The 23,689-nt window shown below is 31.8% G+C and overlaps 1 protein-coding gene across 6 annotated transcripts in view; it reads right to left on the bottom strand.

Annotated features, from left to right (window-relative positions):
* The window catches only part of LOC5574214 (G-protein coupled receptor Mth2), a 127,118-nt gene that overhangs the window by 66,401 nt on the left and 37,028 nt on the right, over positions 1 to 23,689 (bottom strand). For 5 of the 6 annotated variants that reach the window (XR_002500204.1, XM_021843381.1, XM_021843377.1 and 2 more), the window contains exon 2: positions 604 to 1,389. Coding sequence is in view for 5 of the 6 variants with exons in the window: in XM_021843381.1 (XP_021699073.1) it covers positions 604 to 1,089 (486 nt within the window). In the remaining variant the exon portion in view is untranslated. Of the gene's footprint in view, positions 1 to 603; positions 1,390 to 18,260; positions 19,053 to 23,689 lie in introns of those variants that run through there. The other variant, XM_021843379.1, reaches the window with a different exon arrangement.

The following is a 23,689-nucleotide window of genomic DNA, read 5'->3' as shown; positions in this document are numbered from 1 at the left end:
TTCAAAACATCATTAGGCATCTATAAACTAGAAAACATGGGATGTATGTGGTGCACATGAAACCTTAAGCATCCTTGGAAGGAAATGGTTATTGGTACCGACCTGATCTTATTCACCCAGTGATCAATTTGGCTCTGGATTACGATACTTAAATTCCTCAAATAGATTTTGCAAATGCTTTCGTAATACATTACTATTCCTGGAGTAAATACACTCAATGATGTTCAAATTTATAAACACATTTCTATATTTTCAAATTCATTTAAGCACGCTACAAAAATAATTATGTTTATCATAAATGGATAATAAGATCGCATAAAACTAATAATTTTGCATTTATGATTTGTTTGTCTTAGGTGTACAATACTGGGGGATCCCACCATATACAAAAGTAATGTTATGTTTGAAGTGATACTAAAAAAAAATAAAAAAATATGGCATTACGGCAATCAAAGCCATTTATTGTCTATATTTCTTGTAGTTTCCTCGTCTTATATTAGCCAGGGAAGGTTTACTCTAACATTCAATTTATTCACTTGTCAATTTGTATAAATAATAAGTCAACCGCTTGGAAATTCCAGATGAAACAACTTTTTCACTTACCCTAGCAAATGACCAAATATCATCGGCACGATTCAGCTCATATACAGACTCGCACGGCTTCCCGTATAGAAACCCGTACATGCTGTTCTCCGTCAAATCCACCACTTCAAAATTTCGTTGCACATTGAACAAAGTGGTATTCACTAGTACTTCTAACTTATTCACAGTTGGTAGACACTGATAATCGTACATAACCGTACCTTGCGGACAACACATTCTTACACATAATCGCACCGCGCAAGGACATCCTCGAATGTATTCGTTTACGAACTTTTTCGTGGAAAAATCCTCATAATCATAGTCGATTGTCCGGTAGTACTTGGGCTTGTAGAGAATATTGTTGTGGACGATATTGCCTAGTACATCGCGCATCCCATCGGTGATGTTGATCGAATCGATGAAATCACACGGTAAACTATCACAGCTAATGTGCTTCACACTGAACAGTGCCAACAAGGCACACACATACTTTGCATTGATCTTCATTTTGATTGGTTTCTTCTTACGGACTTTATGCAACACTTCTGACACACTTTATTTTTTCTACTGTCGTGGTAAGATACCTTTCTTTAATCGCACATGTTGAATGACATAAAAAGTCATCTCATCCTACGCGCGCAGTTGTCACCGGATTTTCTTCAAAGACGTCTAACAAGCCCCATCGTCAACTCGCATTTACGTCTGGAGGGCGTCTAACGATTTCAACTTTTTCGCAGCAATGTTCGACCGTCAATTGGTCCTAGTCACCGCCTCTGATTTCGAGAAGAGATGCTGCTGTGGACAGCGCTGTAAAGAGATACAAGATACGATGAGTTCATTAGCATATACCCGGCTTGGAATAGAAATGAAGAAAAATTTGAAACAACTCGAAGATTCCCACCCGGCAAGTTTTACGATTCGGTGTCTCTTAAATTAACCAATAACACGTGAAATATTTGGAGACGATTATAAACAAACGAAGTCATGGTCGGGTGAAATGCAATATGATGCCAGCATCCACGGAATGGAAATGGTCAACCGGTAAACAACCTGTCTTCCACTTTGGCGTAAAAGCACCTGGCGGCAATAGATTCACTCGTTCATTGGATCTCTGTGCTCGGTTGGCGGTATCTTGCTGCTTCAAATTAGTATTCAGAGATTGACATGCATCAAACGATCAAGATCTCTAGATATATTAATATCTTACACTGTATACAGTGTACAAATTAGTAAGTTGAGAATTTTGCAGAATTCACCGGGATACTCAGCATTCACACGTATACCGAAAACACGCTGTAGAAAAGCAGAAAAAACACCGGCTACTCAATGAAGGAAAATTAGTAAATGTTGAAACGCTCGTTTGCGTGAGATATAGGGTTAGTCTGTGTTTCTCGGGATTGAGGCTTCCATTATACGTAAATTTAATGACATATCTTGAATATCCGCGAAAAATGATGTTGCACAAGTATGTTTTTTGAGAAGCATAAACAATCAATAGGTATTCCAAATATATCGAAAATTAGGTTTTTGGACAATTTTTTTTGCGTCCGTTAAGCAAGCCTCAGTGTGATTGAAGTTCATTCTTTACTAATGTACTTATTACATAAAACTTTTACCGGAAAACGGCTAATAGACACGTTTAAGACTAACAGATGATGGAATATTATTTAGAATCATTTCTACAACGCTTCGGAACTTTTTTCTACGGGATGGGCATTGGGGCTGTTCAATTTTTTTTTTTATTTTCAAACCCAATCTCGCATATCTACGTTACCACCTTTACCATATAAATGGTGTTCTGTGAAATTTTCAGCTTTCTAGGTAATGATTCAAAGGTGGCCCAAAAAAGGTGTTGGTTTATATGGGAATTACTATGGAGAACTTTTGAAAAACGTTTTAATCACTTTTCTACTTCAATCTAAGTACAAACTTATCATCCCAAAGTGAAAACTCATTCTTCAAACCATAATAAAGAAATTTGCTGAAGAAAGAAATTCTATCTGACGGATTGGTAAGAAGATGAATGAGTTTGTTTGCCACTTTTTAGCTTCATTTTTGATTATAAACCTGCAAACACCTACAAAAATCCAAATCAAAATGATCTCAAAAGGGATTTGTTTGTTCAGCAACATCCTTCATGGATGTTTGAAGAATGAGTTTCCACTATGGGATGATAAGTTTGTAATTACATTGGACTACTGACGTTTTTTGCAACATTTTTCCAAAATATCTCCATAGTAATTTCCATATAAACCTTCTTCGTCTTTGGGTCACCTTTCAATCACATCTAGAAAGTTGAAAATTTAAAAGGACACTATTCTTATGGTAAGGATAGTAAGAAAGAAAAAGGAGATTATATTTTCAAACATTTTCAAATTTTGAATCACCTTAATGGGCATATTAACAGGATTATTTAGAAACGTCAAGATTTCACTCGTTTACAAAAATTATCTTGTATACTTTTTAGCAGCTACCTGGCAAGAGACATAATTATTTAACATCATATTGACATAAAAAACTATAGAAGTAATGCATTTGCTACTGCGATAACACAGGGGCGTATTATACCTTTCTACTTTGAACCTAAAATGAAGCATTAACCGACATTCTTACGTAAGTATTGCAATAAAGCACACATACATTCACGAAGATTCAATACTCAATGTAGTTTAAAATTTTGATAGACATGATTACTCAATGCTGATCACAATCCATATTGGTCCCAAAGCCATGTAAAGAAAGACAAAAATGATTGTGCCTAAACCATCAATTTTAGACATATGGTGTCTTCGGCAAAGTTTCTCCATATTTTTTAGACATTGTTTTCAGTTATGCGAAATTACAAACGTTTTTGTTGACGCATTTAGGCCTATACAATCTTCTACAATGTTTAAGAACAGCCGATTTGGAGCAACTCTGCCTAAATTTCTATCTCTTACGGTTCGCGAGTTATTGTTTTTTTTTAAGACAAATAAGTTAGGGTGGTACTGAAACATAAGTTTTTTCTTGATAACTTTTTATTCGATAATTTCTCGCAGGAAAATTGTTCCGAGCGCCTTTAGAACTTTTGATTGCGCAACTACTGTTCTAGCCCTTATGGTTGCAGAGTTATCGGAGATTTTCGTCGGAAAAAATGGTTGTTTTCTAATTTCGATATCCATTAAAGGCGCAAACGGATTCTCAATCCTTTGTCGCCATTAGAAATATAATCTATTTCTCTATTCATGATAAAAAAAAACTGTTTTTTTTAGACATGTTTTGTTTGAAGAGATTAACAAACTTATGAATAGCTCTTCTCCAATCCGTCGGATTGAGTTGCTCTCTTCAGCAATTTTTTTTATTATGATTTGAAGAATGAATTTTCAGTATGGGATGATAAGTTTGTACGTGCATTGTAGTGTTGACGTGTTTGCTTAGCTTAGCTTAGCTTAGCTTAGACTGACTACACATATCAATGGTTGCTATAAAATGCACAAAGAATCAACTAGAAGTTCGGCTGGGATTGGCCATAATCTTCTTCAGTGTGCATAATTCAGTGCCTCTATTTATACATGGTCAATAACGGCGCCGGCCACGTCCTTGCAGTCAGGTGGGATTGGGGGAAGGAATGTTAGTGTGTAACCTTTGCTATTTGGAGACCGTGTTTGCCTCTGCATCTCCACAAAGGTTACTGGGAGGGATGTTTGTTAATGGGAAGGATCGTTGGGTCACAGGATTCACTTTGATAAGCGATTAGACCATGATAAATAATTATTTGTGAGATATAAACATGCTTATATGTAAATATAATATTTTCATTTGATATTAATATCTATGTAGAGAAAAATTATGCCGACACTTGAGGTGACGAACCTTTCAAAGTTTGTTGAATAAAGTGAACCTTTCGGAAGTCTACACTTGAAGTGTCGAACCATTCAAAGTTTTATTTTTAATTACAAAAATAAAAGTAAAAAGAAGAAGGTGTATTGAATAAAAACAAATTTAGACATAAATAATTTATGAATCAGAGTTTATGTCGACACTCACAGTGACGAACCATTCATATTTTTTTGAAACATCATATTTACATCTCACCGTTGTAACGATTAACGGTACAGTCATACATATTTTATATATTAGGAACAGTAGCATGAAACGAGCTCACCAATTGATCCGTCATCATTGAGCAGCAACAATCCTCTTTCAGCTTCAGTCGTTTGCTCGGCTATATAAAATCACTCAGAGAAAATAGGCGCGCGACCCGTGAGGGAAAACAACTGACGACTACTCGGGCTTTCTTGAAGCACTGCCCAGGAGCAAGCGTCAATGTCGGAAGATCATAAAGAACTAATCGAAAGCGGCACTTTTTCACTTTACTCGATCGACGCGCGACATGTTTGATCCTGCCCTCATCGCCGGCCCCCGCAGGAGCAAGCGTCAAGGTCGAAGGATCAAACACAACTAACAGATCACGCCACTTTTTCACTTTTACTTGACCGACGCGCGACATGTTTGATCCTGCCCTCATCGCCGGCCCCGCAGGAGCAAGCGTCAAGGTCGAAGGATCAAACACAACTCAACATTGTAGTGTTGACGTGTTTGGAACATTTTCTAAAATTTCTCCATACTAACTTCATTTTTTTTTTAATTTGAACCACTGTTGATCTAACTATTATTTCTATTAAATACTAACTTTCCTACAAATCTACATTGTTTTTGGGTCACCTTTGAACCACCACCTAGAAAACTAAAAACTTAACACAACACTATGTTTATGGCAAAGATGAAAAAGAAGGATTCTATGACACTACCCCGAACGCCACTACCCCGAATGCCACTACCCCGAACGCCATTACCCCGAAAGCCATTACCCCGAATGGGTCATTACCCCGAACGCCACTACCCCGAATGGGTCACTACCCCGAACGCCATTACCCCGAATGCATAAAATTTGGAACTTATTCTAGTGAGAGAGTGGGGAGATAATTGTACGATTCCTTATGAGTAATTAACGATTGGCTCAACAATTTATATTTCAAACATTAGAAGATATAAAAGCAGCTAGTTTTTTAGCTAATAATTTTTGAATACTAAGTTTTATTTCGATTTGTCCTCTAAGTTTGGTGAGATTCACACAGCCACATTGCAATGCTCTGAAGAACAGCCTATTTCAAAAAGAAGGGTGAATTTATTATGCAAAGGATAGCTATAATATGCACAAAATTAGGATGTAGTAAAGTTTCTTATTGGACGTCGGAACCCACTTCCTTTACTCATTGTAGGTGTCGGGCTACTAGCATTAAGATCTCCTTAAAGAATTTGTTTCGTAAACGGTGGTAATGGAAGATCACCCTGAGATAATCGCTGCAAGTGTTCGTCTATGGAACCCGCTTAAAAACCAACCTGATAGACAACCGTTCCACTAAAGCAAGGAAACGTTAATACACTTGTACATGTTAGAAAAACGGCGGCCTTTGATTGCCGCTACAGTAAAAACTTTCGTTGGTTTGTGGGATCATTAATTTGAATTTCGATGAGACAATCACAATTTTTTTTCCAATTCAGCACAAAGAAGAAATGATGATGACAGCAAAGCGGTGAGCAAATTCATAAGAGACCTGTCTGTTTCAATACAAGAAGATGAAAGAAAGGGAAAATTACTGATTAGAATTATAGGAGGATTCACTTGAGTGAATGCCTTCAGGATATATTCCTTCAAAAAAAGCTGTTCCATATGGAAATAATAATGACTAGCTTGTCCAACGAAAACTTGAAAGAACAGCTTATTTAAGAAAGAAGGGGAAATTTCTGGTGAAATGTTTGCAGCTATGACGTGAATGATCACTGTATCAACGTGATATGTCATATCATGCTATGACACAACATATATACACAAGAAAGGAAATTATTTGCTTTAAAACAAAATTGAAATATGGACACCATCAAGAAGTTCAAATATCTGTGTTCACGCAGCTGTTCAGCAAGATCATATTAAGGGTTATGGGTTCAAATTCCTCCAGTGGTGGATCTTATGCATTAAGCATTTCCTTGACGTTCTATGTCCAGGAACAATAGAACATGTATAATAATGGTAAGTTGACAAGGAGAGCTCTCAGTCAATAAACGGCTTAATTTATCAAAAGCTTATTCACAAATTTCGTAACGCTGGAGGGGACAAAAAATGTTGTCCATACAAAAAGTGGTACGAACGGGTGGGTAGGTGTCAAAAATAGAAATTTTTTGGTGTTATGAAATTTGTAAATGAACCCTTGAACTGCGAAAGTGCCCACTGGGCTGACAAAAAGGTACCTCCGAAAGAATGAGAAGAGTTGCCAACAATATATTTCGAAAGAAGAGCTGACATGAAAAAGAAGGGAAAATATATGATGAACATTTTACCGACGAATTTTACGCGCCATTAATTACCAGTTTTCATTAGAGACGCATTTTTGCCCGCAAAACAATATATTTCACTGTATCTCATACTATGGAAAGCGAATTGGGCGGAATACGACAAACGCCAACTCCACCGATTGAATCAGCAAAAGCAGGCCGAGAAGGCCAGAAGGCGACGTAAGCGGAACGTGACACGCAATGCTACAACCAACAGTTTGGGTTGTAATGTAAACAACGTTTGCAACAACAGTTCTGTCAATACCCCTCTCCGCTTAAATTCTATGAACTCCCGCCGTACTGTTTTCGGCAATCGCAGGAATGCCACTGCTAATAATGCAAACTCTTTCCACCTTCCACCCGATCGTGAGCTACTTGCAGCAGCAAAAAATCAGTTTTCACGTCCACCGCTAAACTACCAACCAACAATACAATTTGAAAAAAGGGAAACCATGAATCCCTACCAACCAAGCGCCCCCACAACTTCACGAAACATGCCACAAGGAACTTTTTCAACTCCATCATCCTACGTAGAGTGCCCCTGTAGACACACGTGTTTTCGCCAGAACTGACGCTCTCTCCAGAGGAAGCAAATTATGACGACAATAATTGTGCGGAAACCGATGCTCACCAGGACCTGATGACTTCTCAGCCGTTTACGCTCAACCTGACGCAGTCTCCAGACGTAGACCATGACGATCCAATAGTGGGTGATATTCAACAAATTGTTCTAGGTAATATTTTAAATAATAACGATGTGTCTAATGAAGGATCTGGAATTTCAAGTAATGCTGTGCAAAGGGGTGTGTTTCCAAAAACTTCTTCAGAAGCTACCGAAATTTTGGTATATTGCCAAAATTTCAATCGCATGAGGAGTGCATCAAAAATGAACGAAATTTATAAAAGAATAGTAACTTCATCCTTCTCGGTTGTTTTGGGTACTGAAACTAGTTGGAACGAAAAAATTAAGAGTGAAGAAGTTTTTGGTAATGATTTTAATGTATTTAGAGATGATCGCGATCTGGTTCTTACCCAAAGAATGTCTGGTGGGGGAGTTCTCATTGCAATATCTTCGAAATTCAATTCAGAATTAATTGTTTCATCAAAATATAAAGAGTTTGAACACGTATGGGTAAAAGCACATATCGCCGGTGAAACACATATATTTGCTTCTGTGTATTTTCCGCCAGACCATGCTTGCAAATTATCATATGAAATTTTCTTTCAAACCGCTGAAGAAATTTTGTCGCAATTTTCTCCAGAATTCAAAGTGCATATCTATGGCGACTTTAATCAGCGTAATGCTGATTTTATTCGTGATTCCGAAAACGAAAATGTTCTGCTGCCGGTTGTTGGTGAAAACGAATCATTACAACTTATTTTTGAAAGAGCTGCATTTTTAGGTTTAAATCAAATCAATCATGTGAAAAACCGACAAAACTGTTATTTGGACTTCTTATTCTCAAACATAATGGAAGATTTCTGTGTGAACGAATCTCTTTCTCCACTATGGAAAAATGAAGCGTTTCATACAGCTATCGAGTACTCAATCTTTGTTCATAATTATCATAATTCCGACTACTATGACTTTGAGAATTTCTTTGATTATAAAAACGCCAATTATAACGGCATCAAACAGAAATTGAATAGTATAGATTGGCAATCCGTTTTGAAAAATCAGGAAGATTTGGAGTATGCAGTTACGGGTTTTTATTCAATTTTGTCGGAAATTATTCAGATGGATGTTCCACTCTTGAGGAGACGTCGTAGGAATGGGTCAAAAAATCCTGTTTGGATTAATAAGCAAATAAAAAATTTGAAAAATCGTAAGCAAAAGGCTCATAAAATTTACAGACAACAAAAAACTCAAGAAAGTTTAGAAAATTATTTGTATATTGTAAACCAACTTAATCAGGCCATATCCACTGCACTTGAAGAGTACAACACAAAAATTGAAAATGATTTAAAATCTTGCCCTAGGAATTTCTTCAATTATGTTAAAACTAAGATGAAGTCTAACAACTTTCCATCTAAAATGACATTGGATGATAAAGTAGCAGATAATCAAGATGACATTTGTAATCTCTTTGCTGATTTTTTCCAAGAGACTTATACAAACTTCTCGGATAATGACCGTGATTTTGAGCACTTTTCTAGTTTTCCTGATTTTACAACCGATGTAGGCGTTAGTCAAATACAGGTACAAGACATTTTAACAGGACTGAAGAATTTAGATTCCTCCAAAGGATCAGGGCCTGACGGAATCCCACCTGCTTTACTGAAAAACTTAGCCAATGAATTTACAGCACCATTATTTTGGCTGTTCAACATGTCACTTGAAAAGGGCAGATTTCCAAAAGAATGGAAAAGGTCATTTCTTATACCCATTTACAAGTCTGGTAAAAAATCTGATATTCGAAATTATCGTGGAATTGCTATTATTTCATCCATTCCAAAACTATTTGAATCAATCATTAATAAAAAAGTATTTAGCCAAATAAAACATAGGATAACGCATGTACAACATGGTTTCTTTAAAGGTCGTTCTACTACAACGAACCTTTTGGAATTTGTTAATTACACTTTAAATGCAATGGATAGAGGTAACCACGTCGAATCACTTTACACCGACTTTAGTAAAGCATTTGACAGATTAGATATTCCTATGTTGATTTTTAAGCTAAATAAAATGGGAATTGCAATGAAACTCCTCAACTGGATTGAATCGTATTTAACAGATCGCCAACAAATAGTAAGATTTGAGGGAAAACTATCTAAACCTGTTCATGTTACATCAGGAGTTCCCCAAGGTTCACATTTAGGCCCATTGTTATTCATATTGTTTGTTAATGATATTTCATATGTGATAAAACATGTTAAAATTCTTATTTATGCTGACGATATGAAACTTTTTATGGAAATCAATAGCAAAAAAGAGAGCGACATTTATCTGAATGAAATAAGTATATTTGATAAATGGTGTAGTAAAAGCTTACTTAAATTAAACGTCAAAAAATGTAATCTAATCACATATAGCAGAAAACGTAATACACCACAGATTACTGTATTTTTAGAAAATCAAGACGTTCAAAGGTGCGATAAGATTAGAGATTTAGGTGTTATATTAGATTCTAAACTTACATTTACTGACCATTATAATACTATTGTCCATAAAGCAACCAATATGTTAAGCTTTATTAAGCGTTTTAGCTTCAATTTTCGGGATCCATATACGATTAAAACCTTGTACATTGCTTATGTAAGATCAGTTTTAGAATATTGTAGTATTGTGTGGTCCCCACATATGAAAACACATGAGGATAGAATCGAATCAGTACAGAAGCAATTTCTTTTATATGCCTTACGCAAATTAGGCTGGACAACGTTTCCACTGCCATCATACGAGGCTCGATGCATGCTTATTGACATCCAAACTTTAAAGGAGCGTCGCGAATTAGCCATGATTTCATTTGTCAATGATATAGTATCGCATCGTATTGATTCCACCAATCTCTTATCTAGTTTGAATTTCTACACGCCCGCCAGACAGTTGAGGAATCGGAATTTGTTCGCATCAAACAATCATCGAACTAATTATGCCAAGTTCGGACCAATAAATCAAATGATGTCTCTTTATAACCAGCATTACACAGAAATTGATTTGACCATGTCGCGAACTAAGCTTAGGCAATATTTTAATTCCCTTAGATATAATACAACATAGTATTAAGCAAACATGTAGTCTACAATTTGATTGACGAAATAAATAAATAAATAAATAAATAAATAAATAAATATTCGGGGTAATGGCTCATTCGGGGTAGTGGCGTTCGGGGTAATGACCCATTCGGGGTAATGGCTTTCGGGGTAGTGACCCATTCGGGGTAGTGGCATTCGGGGTAGTGGCGTTCGGGGTAGTGGCGTTCGGGGTAATGGGATGGAGCCAAAAGAAGATATGAGAGATTCGATTTTCAATTTTTCACAGTGGGACGAAAATAAAGATGGAACATGTTTGTGATGAAACTATTGGGTTTCCGGCAGTGTTGGGAAACTCGTACTCGCGAGTTAAAAAATACTCACTCTCGTACTCGTTTGCGAGTAATACTCACACTGTGAGTTACTCGTTCCTTACTCTTACTCACGCGAGAGTATGACGTCATAACTCACTGCGAGTATTACTCACGTAAAGAGTAATACTCGCAGTGAGTATGACGTCATTACTCTCGGGTGAGTGAGCAATTTACTCTTTGTGAGTATGGTGAGTAATCAAATTCCAAAACATAACAAGATTCTACATTTGCATGTTTTAAACTAGGTGAAAGACTGTAGAATTAATTCATAATATTAACAGATGCGGTCGACTTCTGTATTGTGATATGCATTTTTTTAGCATGGATGTTTAAATATTACTGAATTAATAGTCAGTTCTCAAACATGGATAAACGAATTATATGGGCAAAAGTTTGTTTGTGTTCAAATATATTCCAGACCAATTTTATTCTTTTTGTGACAACAAATAATACAGATACTTTTCCTGAATACGTTTATGTTATTGATTCAAATTTGAAAAGCAATATTAGTAACATTGGAAAACATAAATTTTGTTTGCGATTGACATCTTGCCTATTTTATATGTTGTGTTGGATTCAAGGCTGCTTTATAGGTGTTCGATTGGCTGCTAATTTTTGACGATTCATTTAGAGGCTCCCGCCTTTTCGCATTTCTCCTATTGAGGCTCGCTATATATAGCATTTCCATTATTTTTTAATATTGAGGTACTTTTGCTTATGGTTGCCAAACCATAGATATTTTCAGCAAAATAAATGTAATCTGCATGTTTGTTATAGAATACTTGAAAAAAAAAATAAATAAATGAGCTTCGGGGTCGTTACGTATTGTGGTCGTTACGTATAGTATCCAGTGTTAAGTTATATACAGTGTGGGTAGCTAAATTGCTGAAAATAGTGTCCGTATATTTGAAAAAGTTTTTTTTTGTCGTTTAATGACTATAATACGAATATAATCGATTAGTATTGAATCAGAAGGTTTCGTATCTTGATGTAACACTCTAAGAAAAGAGAATTTATAGTTCCTGTCCCAGACCGAATATGTGTAACGATGACCTACAAAGATGTCTGATCAGAAAAATGTTTGGAATATTTTGCCTGATTTCTATATTAACAAGAAATAAAGGAGGACCTTTGAGAAAAACTAGACTATGAGGAGATGATACACACATTATGTTAAGCTAAATTGGGACTTTTTCACTTTGCTACTTACTGGTGTAATAACTTAAATTCAGTGATTGTAGTGATTGAGGACTTTTTAGACATAATACTTGAAAAAAGGAACCAAATAGGAATCATGAGATTTAACTGGAATCAAAAAATGTTGTAACAAAACAAAACAAACCAGGAGGAAAAAGTTTTTACAAGGGTTTCTTCGTAAATTAGATTACATATTTTTCTAACGATATATCCAAGGAAATTCGAAAATTTAATCAGCATTTAATTCAGTTATTTACCCAAAGATTCCTGGAGGTAGGGGAAGACGGAGTAAGAGCGCCCACCGGGGTAAGACGGACCACCTTTATTTTGGCATGAAAATGGCGGTTTACTTGAAAGTTTATCAAGCACTTTGCGTAAACACCAGATTTTTGTCGTTTCGAAGCATTTAGGGTGATATTTTCATGAAATTTTTCATAACAAATATCGAAATCAAAGTACATTACTATTCAAGTAAAATTTAATCAATTTAGTAAAAAATTCAAGCCAAATCCGTATATTTTTCCATAATATAGGTGTCTTAAGGGTATGATAAGTATATATCTTAGTTTTTTGAATTAATTAACCCTGAAAATGATTCAATATCCACGTTAATCAATGTAAAACTCATAAAACGACTCTATGACACTACCCCGAACGCCACTACCCCGAATGCCACTACCCCGAACGCCATTACCCCGAAAGCCATTACCCCGAATGGGTCATTACCCCGAACGCCACTACCCCGAATGGGTCACTACCCCGAACGCCATTACCCCGAATGCATAACATTTTGAGATTTATTCTAGTTAGAGAGTGGGGAGATAATAGTACGATTCCTTATGAGTATATTACGAGTTTGGTTCAACAATATATTTTTCAAATATAAGAAGATGAAAAAGCAGTTAGAGATTCACACAGCCGCATTGAAATGCTCTGAAGAGCAGCCTATTTTGAAAAGAAGGGTGAATTTATTATAAAAAGGATAACTATAATATGCACAAAATAAGGATGTTGTATAGTCTCTTATTGGACGTCGGTACCCACTTCCTTTACTCATTTTTTTAGCTGTCAGGCTACTAGCATTGAGATCTTCTTGAAGATTTTGTAATTGAAGATCACCCTGATATAGTCGCTGCAAGTGTTGTTCTATGGAGCCCACTTAGAGATCAACCTGATAGACAACCGTTCCGCTATGGTAAGGAAACGTTAATACATTTGTGCATGTTAGAAAAAACGGCGACTTCTGAGTGCCGCTACAGTAAAAACTTTTTGTGGGATCATTTATTTAAATTTCGATGAGGTAACCATATTTTTTTTTTATTCAAGACAATGAAGAAATGATGATGACAGAAAAGTGGTTGGCAAATCCATAACACACTTGTCTGTTTTAATGTAAGAAGATAAAAAAAGGGGAAAACTTCTGATTAGAATTAAAGTAGGATCCATTTTAGTGAATGCTTTCAGGATACATTCCTTAAAAAAACTGTTCTATATGGAAATATTAGTGACTAGCTTATTCAACGAAAACTTGAAAGAACAGTCTATTTAACAAAGAAGGGCAAATTTCTAGTGAAATTTTTGCAGCTATGACGTGGATGATCACTGTAAAACGTGATGCTATGGTACAACCTATATTCATAAGAAAAGAAAATATTTATTTAAAAACAAAATTGAAATTTGAACACCATCAAGAAATCCAAATACCGGTGATCGCGCAGCTGTTCAACAAGACCATATTGAGGGTTATGGGTTCGAATTCCTCCGGTGTCAGATCTTATACATTGAACATTTCCTTGACGTCCCTGGGCATAGCGGCACATGTACAAGAATGGTAAATTGACAAGGACAGCTCTCAGTCAATAGAAGGCTAATTTCATTAAAAGCCTGTTCAAAAATTTCGTAACGCTAAAGGGAACAAAAAATGTTGTGGGTGGTTGTCCTCAAAACGTTACAGCCCATACACAATATGTAGAATTTCCGTACAAAAATTGGTACGTCAAAAATGGAAATTCTTTGCGTTATGGAATTTGTAAATGAACCCTTGAACTGCGAAAAGTGCCCACTGAGCTGATAAATAGGCACTGTCTCAGAAAAATTGAGAAGAAGATAGTTGCCAACAAGATATTTCGAAGGAATAGCTGATATATAAAAGAAGGAAAAATATATGATGAACATTTTACCGACGAATTTAACACGCCAGTTATTACTAGTTTTCATTACAGACGAATTTTTTCCCGTAAAACAAGATACTGCACTGTATCTCATACTATTCGGGGTAATGGCTCATTCGGGGTAGTGGCGTTCGGGGTAATGACCCATTCGGGGTGATGGCTTTCGGGGTAGTGACCCATTCGGGGTAGTGGCGTTCGGGGTAGTGGCATTCGGGGTAATGGCGTTCGGGGTAATGGGATGGAGCCCATAAAACATTATACTATTAAGAATCCCACCGAACTGATATATATTTTCGCAACATTATGCACGAAAATCGTGGCGGTCGCTTTTACCCCGTGGGTGGGCGGTTTTACCCCGTCGCTAAAAATAATCGTGATAAGACATCACTTTTTCAAGCTTCAAGAAATAAATAAATTTTAACGAATACAACACCTGTGATATTTTTTGATCATGCCTAAGGCTTCAAAAAACGACATGCTGCGAAGAAAAATGATTTATTGATTTTTGATTTTGACATATGAATTAAATTGCTTAGGCGGGCGGTCTTACCCCGTCTTCCCCTACTACTCCGGAGATTTCTTTAGTTTTTTTTTTCTGTTCGGAACATAAACCACTGCGACCAATATTTGATCTATTGTAGTATATCCCGTGTCCTTTGTGTAGTGCATGTCGTGTTACTTTGTCACTATCGAGAAGTGATAAAGTATTCGGTTTTTTTACAGTTGTCATTCCTAACTTGATCACAGGAAAGGATTCTAATTGAAAGGTTCCGCTTTTTAAACCCTTCGAAGGGTGTGGTGGGTACACTCTCCGCAGGCGCGCCCCTTTATCAGTCAAAATCGGATCCCTTGATAAAGTCGGGAAGTGACACCGATATTGTCCATGCATCAGAATCCTAGTCCTTACTTCTTCAAACTAGAGAACAATAAATAAAAGATTAGAAAACAACTTGTTGATTTCGACTCATTTTTATCCTTGTCTCAAGGTCATTCTCAGTTACTGGAAAACCGAGACTTGTCACTTTTAACAAGGGTTAAAATGTAACAAGGACTAATAGTGTTCCTTTGATTACTATAGCATCCTGTTCTCTTCGTTTGAAGCAGTCAGGACTAGGGTTCATTGGTAGATCTTTACCCCATAACGCACCACGAAAAGGTGATCTACCCGCGTTATGGATAGTTCTTTAGTTAGTTTAGTAATTGTGCCAAGTACTTTTTGAGAAATTCTTCCAGGAGTTTTGTTTAAGATACCTTAAAGAATTTAACAGTATTTTTAGCCCCAAAAAAATTTAAAGAATCAGGAAATTATTTCACAAATGTCTCAAGTCCTTAATGGAATCAACCAGTGATTCTTACATAGATTTCCCTATTCATTTTTAAAAACTCTTTCTTTCCGAAAATTTGACTGTCAAAAGTCGTTTCTAAAAAATGCTTGAACAAAAGTTGTTACAAATAGGCTAAGTTATTCAAAATCACTTTACTTTTTTGCTTGAAAATCAATAGTTAGTTAATTGTTCATCAATAATGACATCCCGGGTAGAGGAGAATTGCAAAAGAATAACAAAACTTACCATTAAAATGGAATGTTTGAATAGCAAAATTTGTTCTTTGTTTGTTTGAAATAAGAGATAAAATAACAAAAATAATAACTAAGTTTATATGGCATAAAAACTAAATAATATCATATTTTGCCATTGTAATAACAAAATAATAGCAAAAATATAGGCAACCGTAAATAACAAAATATGTTATTATTTAGTTATTGATAACAAAATAATAACTAAATAAGCTATTCACGAGTAGATCGAAATAATGGTAATTTTAGTTCTTTGACTTTAATATCTAAATTTAGCATGATTGAAAAATAAACTTTTTGCTTTCCTACAAAAAACATTTGCTTTTTAAATCTTCAATGAATATCATACAAATAGTAAAATGAGCTATTATGGCAAAATTTGATGTTGGTTTGTTCTCATGAATTATTTAAATAAAGTTTTCAAATATCAAACTAATGACATATTTTACTGTGATGGCAATGTTTGTTATTTTTTAGATATTTATTGTTTTTTTAGTATGTTCGCACAAATAACAAATTTTACCATGATAGTATATTTTGTTATTGATTAGTTATTACATGACTTTCAAGGATAACATACCAATGACAAATTTTGTTATGATTGTATGTTTTGCTATTGATGAGATATTTATGTAATATATTAATAACATAATAATGGTTAAACCAGATATGATTGCAAAATTTGTTCTTATTTTACCATTATTTTGTTATTCACCTCTACCCGGGATACATAACACAGCGTAACAAAAATGACACTTTCACGTGTCTCAAGGATCAAATTATGTGTCTCTTGTAGATTTTGGGTCGCTGAATCTGATGCCGTTCTCAGAAATGTTCCAGCACGTCACAATTTATAGCTACAGGTCGCCAAAGTTGTATAAAACACTGGTTTTATTGATGTTTACATGAAATTTAAAGTATGATTTATCAAACTTTTTTGTGATATAATCTACCAAACATGCTAAATAGGACTTGAACTTTCAATTTAGATACAAATCAGTTGAAATTTTACGATAAAATTTAGGTTAAATCTATTTTTTTCAACATGTTTGCAGTCTTCATATAAAATTCTTCGTTTCTCTTATATGGCATAATACAATACTTTTCTGAACCACCAAAAAATAACATTTTACCATCGAAAATATTATGAACTTCATTGATAATTATTGTTCTATGCAAAAAGTTTGAATTCTGTGACAAATTGAGCGAACAAATTGCCGTACAAGTTGGAAAACTTGCATGCAAGTTGGCTGAAACAGTCAAATTTAGCATTTTCAACCGTCAATATCTCAAAAACTAGACGTGCCATGATATTTCTGAAAACGGCAATGGACTCAGCAACCCTTAATTTAGTAAATAGCGGAATTTTGGTTCTTGAGACAAAACCGTGTTCCGCAGTGTAATCGTTAAAAATATGTTTTTTTTTATTTTATTGGTATTTCAAACTTTTTTGAGCACAACAACTTAGCTTAAGTGAACACAGTGGATACGAGTAACTGACACTGAAGAAGACTGCAAGTGGTAGTCAAAATACGCGTATCTGTCAAAGATAAGCATTTAGGAGCGGAATTAAAAGGTACAGGGTACTCCATCTACTTTTAAGTTTCTCTATTTGAGATTCTGCTCAAAGGATTCTAACATTCATTAAAGAGTTGTTAGAATTTATTAGAAAATCTAAACGAATTCTTCAAAATAAAACCTGGAATGAATCTCTGTGGATTTTCTAGGTATCAACTGGAGAAATCGGTGGAAAAATAAATAACTGAAGCAAATCATGGGATAATCCCTGGATTTATTAAAGTAATATCTGTGAAAATTACTGAAGGACGTTACTGAGTGCTGAAGAATTTCTTGGAGCAGATTCTTGAAAAATTCCTCTAAACATTCCCAAAGATCGCTGCTGATTTCTAGACTAATTCCTGGAAGAATCAATCTCTGAAGGAGTTTGAAGCATTCCAGAGGAAACTTCGTGATAAATCATTAGCAGAACACCTAAAGCCTCTGTTTTAGGGATCAAAGTCTGGTAAGAACTTCTGGAGCTTCTAAAATTTTCACAATAATTCATTCACCAGGGAAAAAAAGACTTTAGAGACATTTCATTAAATTCAGAGACATGCATTGCAAAAAATATCACCACTAGCTTTGAGATTCGTTCGTTAATCAGTTTCCTCCTCATACATGACTAGTGTCTGTACATCAAAAATCTTGGTAGGTTATAGAAGCAAACCAGCTGCCTAAACGGCCTAAGCAGTATACTTTTCGGTTAACTTCAGTTATAATCAAAACACTTACATTGTCATCGTCTTGACGCTCTTGAGCAGCCGCTTGTATCCGTCCAGCACAAAGGCCACCAGATCCGCCATCCACGGAACGTCCTTTTATGTCCCTCACGGCAAATCGGATGTCAGCACGCCCAACATAGTGATGTCTTGGAGCACGGTGACGGTGAACGGTCCTCAAGAGCCGTTGGGATCTGCGTGGTCATGACCTCCTGCTTGACGTAGTTCTCGACCAGTTCGTCGAAGACTTGGAAGATTTCATGAATCTGCACGTAGAACAGGTTCTGGCTTTTCAAATTGAGAGACGACGGCAAGCGGTTGTTTGTCTTGGGGGAGCGGCTGTTGTACAGACATTTGTGCTTGAAAGCGACGACGATCTTCTTGGCAATGTTGGGGGCGGATAGTGTCGCCGGAGGTGGTGGCGGTGAATTTATCCCAGAGGGTGGTTCCATGGAGGAATTTCAGGAACGATTCTTTTCGCGGAGTTGCTGGACGATTTACATCGATGAGGACGATTCGAGGGTGTGTTTTGTGATAACTTCCCAGCGAGGATCAGCTACTGGGATGTCTCCTGCAAGATCCTGTTCTATCGTCAGCACGGTTTGATTGAGCTCGCAGTCCAGGGATAGGTTTTCTGCAGATTAATCCATACTGGGAATCAAGATGCGAACCAGCTGCTTCCCATTTACTTTGCATGAGCGGCCGGCATCGCTCACTGGCTTACTTTTGCACTAAAACTGTGCTGAAACTAAGTTTAGTCGGCTCGAACTAAGTCTAATTATCAATAACTGAGAATCAACCACTGTATTGATGCGTAATATGCATTACGAATAACACTTTTGTGATTATTTTCGCGACGGAACATCGAGAACGCGGACTTTGTCGACTGAGTTAAAAACAAATCATGGGCAGTGTTGCGAGATTTATTATCGCGACAATTAGGATTGCAAATGACATTTGAATCTGTGTAATATAACAACGTGACTTGGTTGCAACAGTTTCTGTGTAATATTTCTACATTTTAGATGTGAATATTACACAAAAATAATGTAATTGGAAATGGCAATCATGTTTCCGTGAAATTTGAGGGCGATGTACGCGAATTACGTCGATGTAAATTACATTATTTTTTGCTGTGTATGCATCAGTTAAAATAAGTAAACCAGAGTGGATCTAGATAAGAGTGGCGTCAATGTCAAAATTGGAACAGCGGCGAACTGTCATTTCCATACAAATTCACGTTCCAATCGAGCAGGAGACCTGTCAAAACTGGAACATGACGTCACTCTTGTTTACAGGCACTCTAAAGTAAACTACTCCTGACTAGTATGTCTTTTAGAACACCGGTTCGTAGACACAGATAGACAACGATTTAAGTTTGATTCGAGCAGTGTGTAAATGTACTGTAGAGGCGTAACGCAAAAAAGAAACGATTACGAGACAACATACGGAGCGCAATGCCCATAATAAATGAAAGAAAGTACAACTTGTGTTAAGAATTCATATTAAAATAAGGTTTTGCGTCCATCAAATATTTCCCCAAAAAACAATCATCTTACCATTTGATTGAGAACGCCCTAAGAGTAGCCTTACATATAACTTATTATTTATTTGGGCCATTTGAAAGATTTTTGATGATTAACAATACTTCAAGTGAGTAATATTACTCACGAGTGAGTAAGTGTTAGTCTAAAACTCACTCACGAGTATGAGTTGTACAGTTGAAACTCACGCCTGAGTATACTCACGCGAGAGTTCAAGCTGTACAACTCATACTCGCGAGTGAGTTTTCAGTTTTCAGTGAGTACTCACGAGTTTCCCAACACTGGTTTCCGGAGTATCGATTTTTTTTCACTCCGGATAATCGAATCACTAAGAAAAAAAATTGGAATGCTCGATAAAAGAACTTGAATATTAATCCTTTTCGTTGATTTATTTATATGATGCGGTTGCGTAGTCTCAAATTATTTCTAGGAACAGTAGGGGTCTTTACAAGAAAATAAAATGTTTGATCAGCATACACAAAAAATCACTTTTTCGAACCCCCTTTTCTTAAATACGTTCAAAACTGCAAAACCATCCATATTCTATATTGCAATACCTAATTACCTCAGATTTATGCATAAAAATTGAAAAACAAGAACATCAAAAAAATAATTCTGGATAATCGAGTCTCCGGATAATCGAGTCCGACCTGTAATAATGTTTTACAAAGTTGCATTATTTTATGAGTACTTCATTTGGACCTAAGGGGGTGCGAACTGGATATCAGCAAGCAGCCAGGCTGCTGTCAAGCTAAAATTTTCGTCAAATTGATCCGAGTGTGCCTCGGAGTGTGTTGGCATAACATTGTCACGCTAAAAAATGATATACACTTGATGTGACACAAAAACTATCAACTGTTGAAAATACATTTACTTGGCCTTATTAGTGCGGAATTTTTGTTTTTAATTTTGTCAATGTATTTTTTTATTCAAAATAATTCCTTAGCACGACTTTGATAACCATAATCACAATATTTTGCCAAAAAATAAATATTTTTATATTTTTGTATTTTTCCTTTGGACATGCTACCTGTGAAAACTTTGTTTGATTAAATAACCTTTGACATTGAAATTTTTTAATTTCAAAAAATAATTTCTTATCAAACCAGCACAGACTCTACTTTTGTGTTTTTGGAACTTAAATAATAATAATGCTTTTATCAAAATTCTTTTGAATTTTTGATCAAAATTTGATTTGTTCGTTGAAATTCTAGAAAATCGCTTGTTTTTCTCTATATAAAATATTATAAATTATAAAATTATAAAATTATAAAATTATAAAATTATAAAATTATAAAATTATAAAATTATAAATTATAAAATTATAAAAATTATAAATTATAAAATTATAAAATTATAAAATTATAAAATTATAAAATTATAAATTATAAAATTATAAATTATAAAATTAAATTATAAATTATAAAATTATAAAATTATAAAATTATAAAATTATAAAATTATAAAATTATAAAATTATAAAATTATAAAATTATAAATATAAAATTATAAAAATTATAAAATTATAAATTATAAAATTATAAAATTATAAAATTATAAAATTATAAAATTAAAAATTATAAAATTATAAAATTATAAATTATAAAATTATAAAATTATAAAATTATAAATTATAAAATTATAAAATTATAAAATTATAAAATATAAAATTATAAATTATAAAATTATAAAATTATAAATTATAAAATTATAAAATTATAAAATTATAAAATTATAAAATTATAAAATTATAAAATTATAAAATTATAAAATTATAAATTATAAAATTATAAAATTATAAAATTATAAAATTATAAAATTATAAATTATAAAATTATAAAATTATAAAATTATAAAATTATAAAATTATAAAATTATAAAATTATAAAATTATAAAATTATAAAATTATAAAATTATAAAATTATAAAATTATAAAATTATAAAATTATAAATTATAAAATTATAAAATTATAAAATTATAAAATTATAAAATTATAAAATTATAAAATTATAAAATTATAAATTATAAAATTATAAAATTATAAAATTATAAAATTATAAAATTATAAAATTATAAAATTATAAAATTATAAAATTATAAAATTATAAAATTATAAAATTATAAAATTATAAAATTATAAAATTATAAAATTATAAAATTATAAAATTATAAAATTATAAAATTATAAAATTATAAATTATAAAATTATAAAATTATAAAATTATAAAATTATAAAATTATAAAATTATAAAATTATAAAATTATAAAATTATAAAATTATAAAATTATAAAATTATAAAATTATAAAATTATAAAATTATAAAATTATAAAATTATAAAATTATAAATTATAAAATTATAAAATTATAAAATTATAAAATTATAAAATTATAAAATTATAAAATTATAAAATTATAAAATTATAAAATTATAAAATTATAAAATTATAAAATTATAAAATTATAAAATTATAAAATTATAAAATTATAAAATTATAAAAATTATAAAATTATAAATTATAAAATTATAAAATTATAAAATTATAAAATTATAAAATTATAAATTATAAAATTATAAAATTATAAAATTATAAAATTATAAAATTATAAAATTATAAAATTATAAAATTATAAAATTATAAAATTATAAAATTATAAAATTATAAAATTATAAAATTATAAATTATAAAATTATAAATTATAAAATTATAAAATTAATAAAATTATAAATTATAAAATTATAAAATTATAAATTATAAAATTATAAAATTATAAAATTATAAAATTATAAAATTATAAAATTATAAAATTATAAAATTATAAAATTATAAAATTATAAAATTATAAAATTATAAAATTATAAATTATAAAATTATAAAATTATAAAATTATAAAATTATAAAATTATAAAATTATAAAATTATAAAATTATAAATTATAAAATTATAAAATTATAAAATTATAAAATTATAAAATTATAAAATTATAAAATTATAAAATTATAAAATTATAAAATTATAAAATTATAAATTATAAAATTATAAAATTATAAAATTATAAAATTATAAAATTATAAAATTATAAAATTATAAAATTATAAAATTATAAAATTATAAAATTATAAAATTATAAAATTATAAAATTATAAAATTATAAAATTATAAAATTATAAAATTATAAAATTATAAAATTATAAAATTATAAAATTATAAAATTATAAAATTATAAAATTATAAAATTATAAATTATAAAATTATAAAATTATAAAATTATAAAATTATAAATTATAAAATTATAAAATTATAAAATTATAAAATTATAAAATTATAAAATTATAAAATTATAAAATTATAAAATTATAAAATTATAAATTATAAAATTATAAAATTATAAAATTATAAAATTATAAATTAAAATTATAAAATTATAAAATTATAAAATTATAAAATTATAAAATTATAAAATTATAAATTATAAAATTATAAAATTATAAAATTATAAAATTATAAAATTATAAAATTATAAAATTATAAAATTATAAAATTATAAAATTATAAAATTATAAAATTATAAAATTATAAAATTATAAAATTATAAAAATTATAAAATTATAAATTATAAAATTATAAAATTATAAAATTATAAAATTATAAAATTATAAAATTATAAAATTATAAATTATAAAATTATAAAATTATAAAATTATAAAATTATAAAATTATAAAATTATAAAATTATAAAATTATAAAATTATAAAATTATAAAATTATAAAATTATAAAATTATAAATTATAAAATTATAAAATTATAAAATTATAAAATTATAAAATTATAAAATTATAAAATTATAAAATTATAAAATTATAAAATTATAAAATTATAAAATTATAAAATTAT

Source organism: Aedes aegypti, chromosome 2 (assembly GCF_002204515.2).
Source record: "Aedes aegypti strain LVP_AGWG chromosome 2, AaegL5.0 Primary Assembly, whole genome shotgun sequence".
Lineage (NCBI taxonomy): Eukaryota > Metazoa > Arthropoda > Insecta > Diptera > Culicidae > Aedes > Aedes aegypti.
The sequence above is the reverse complement of the archived record's forward strand: the minus strand, read 5'-3'. Positions and strand labels throughout refer to the sequence as shown.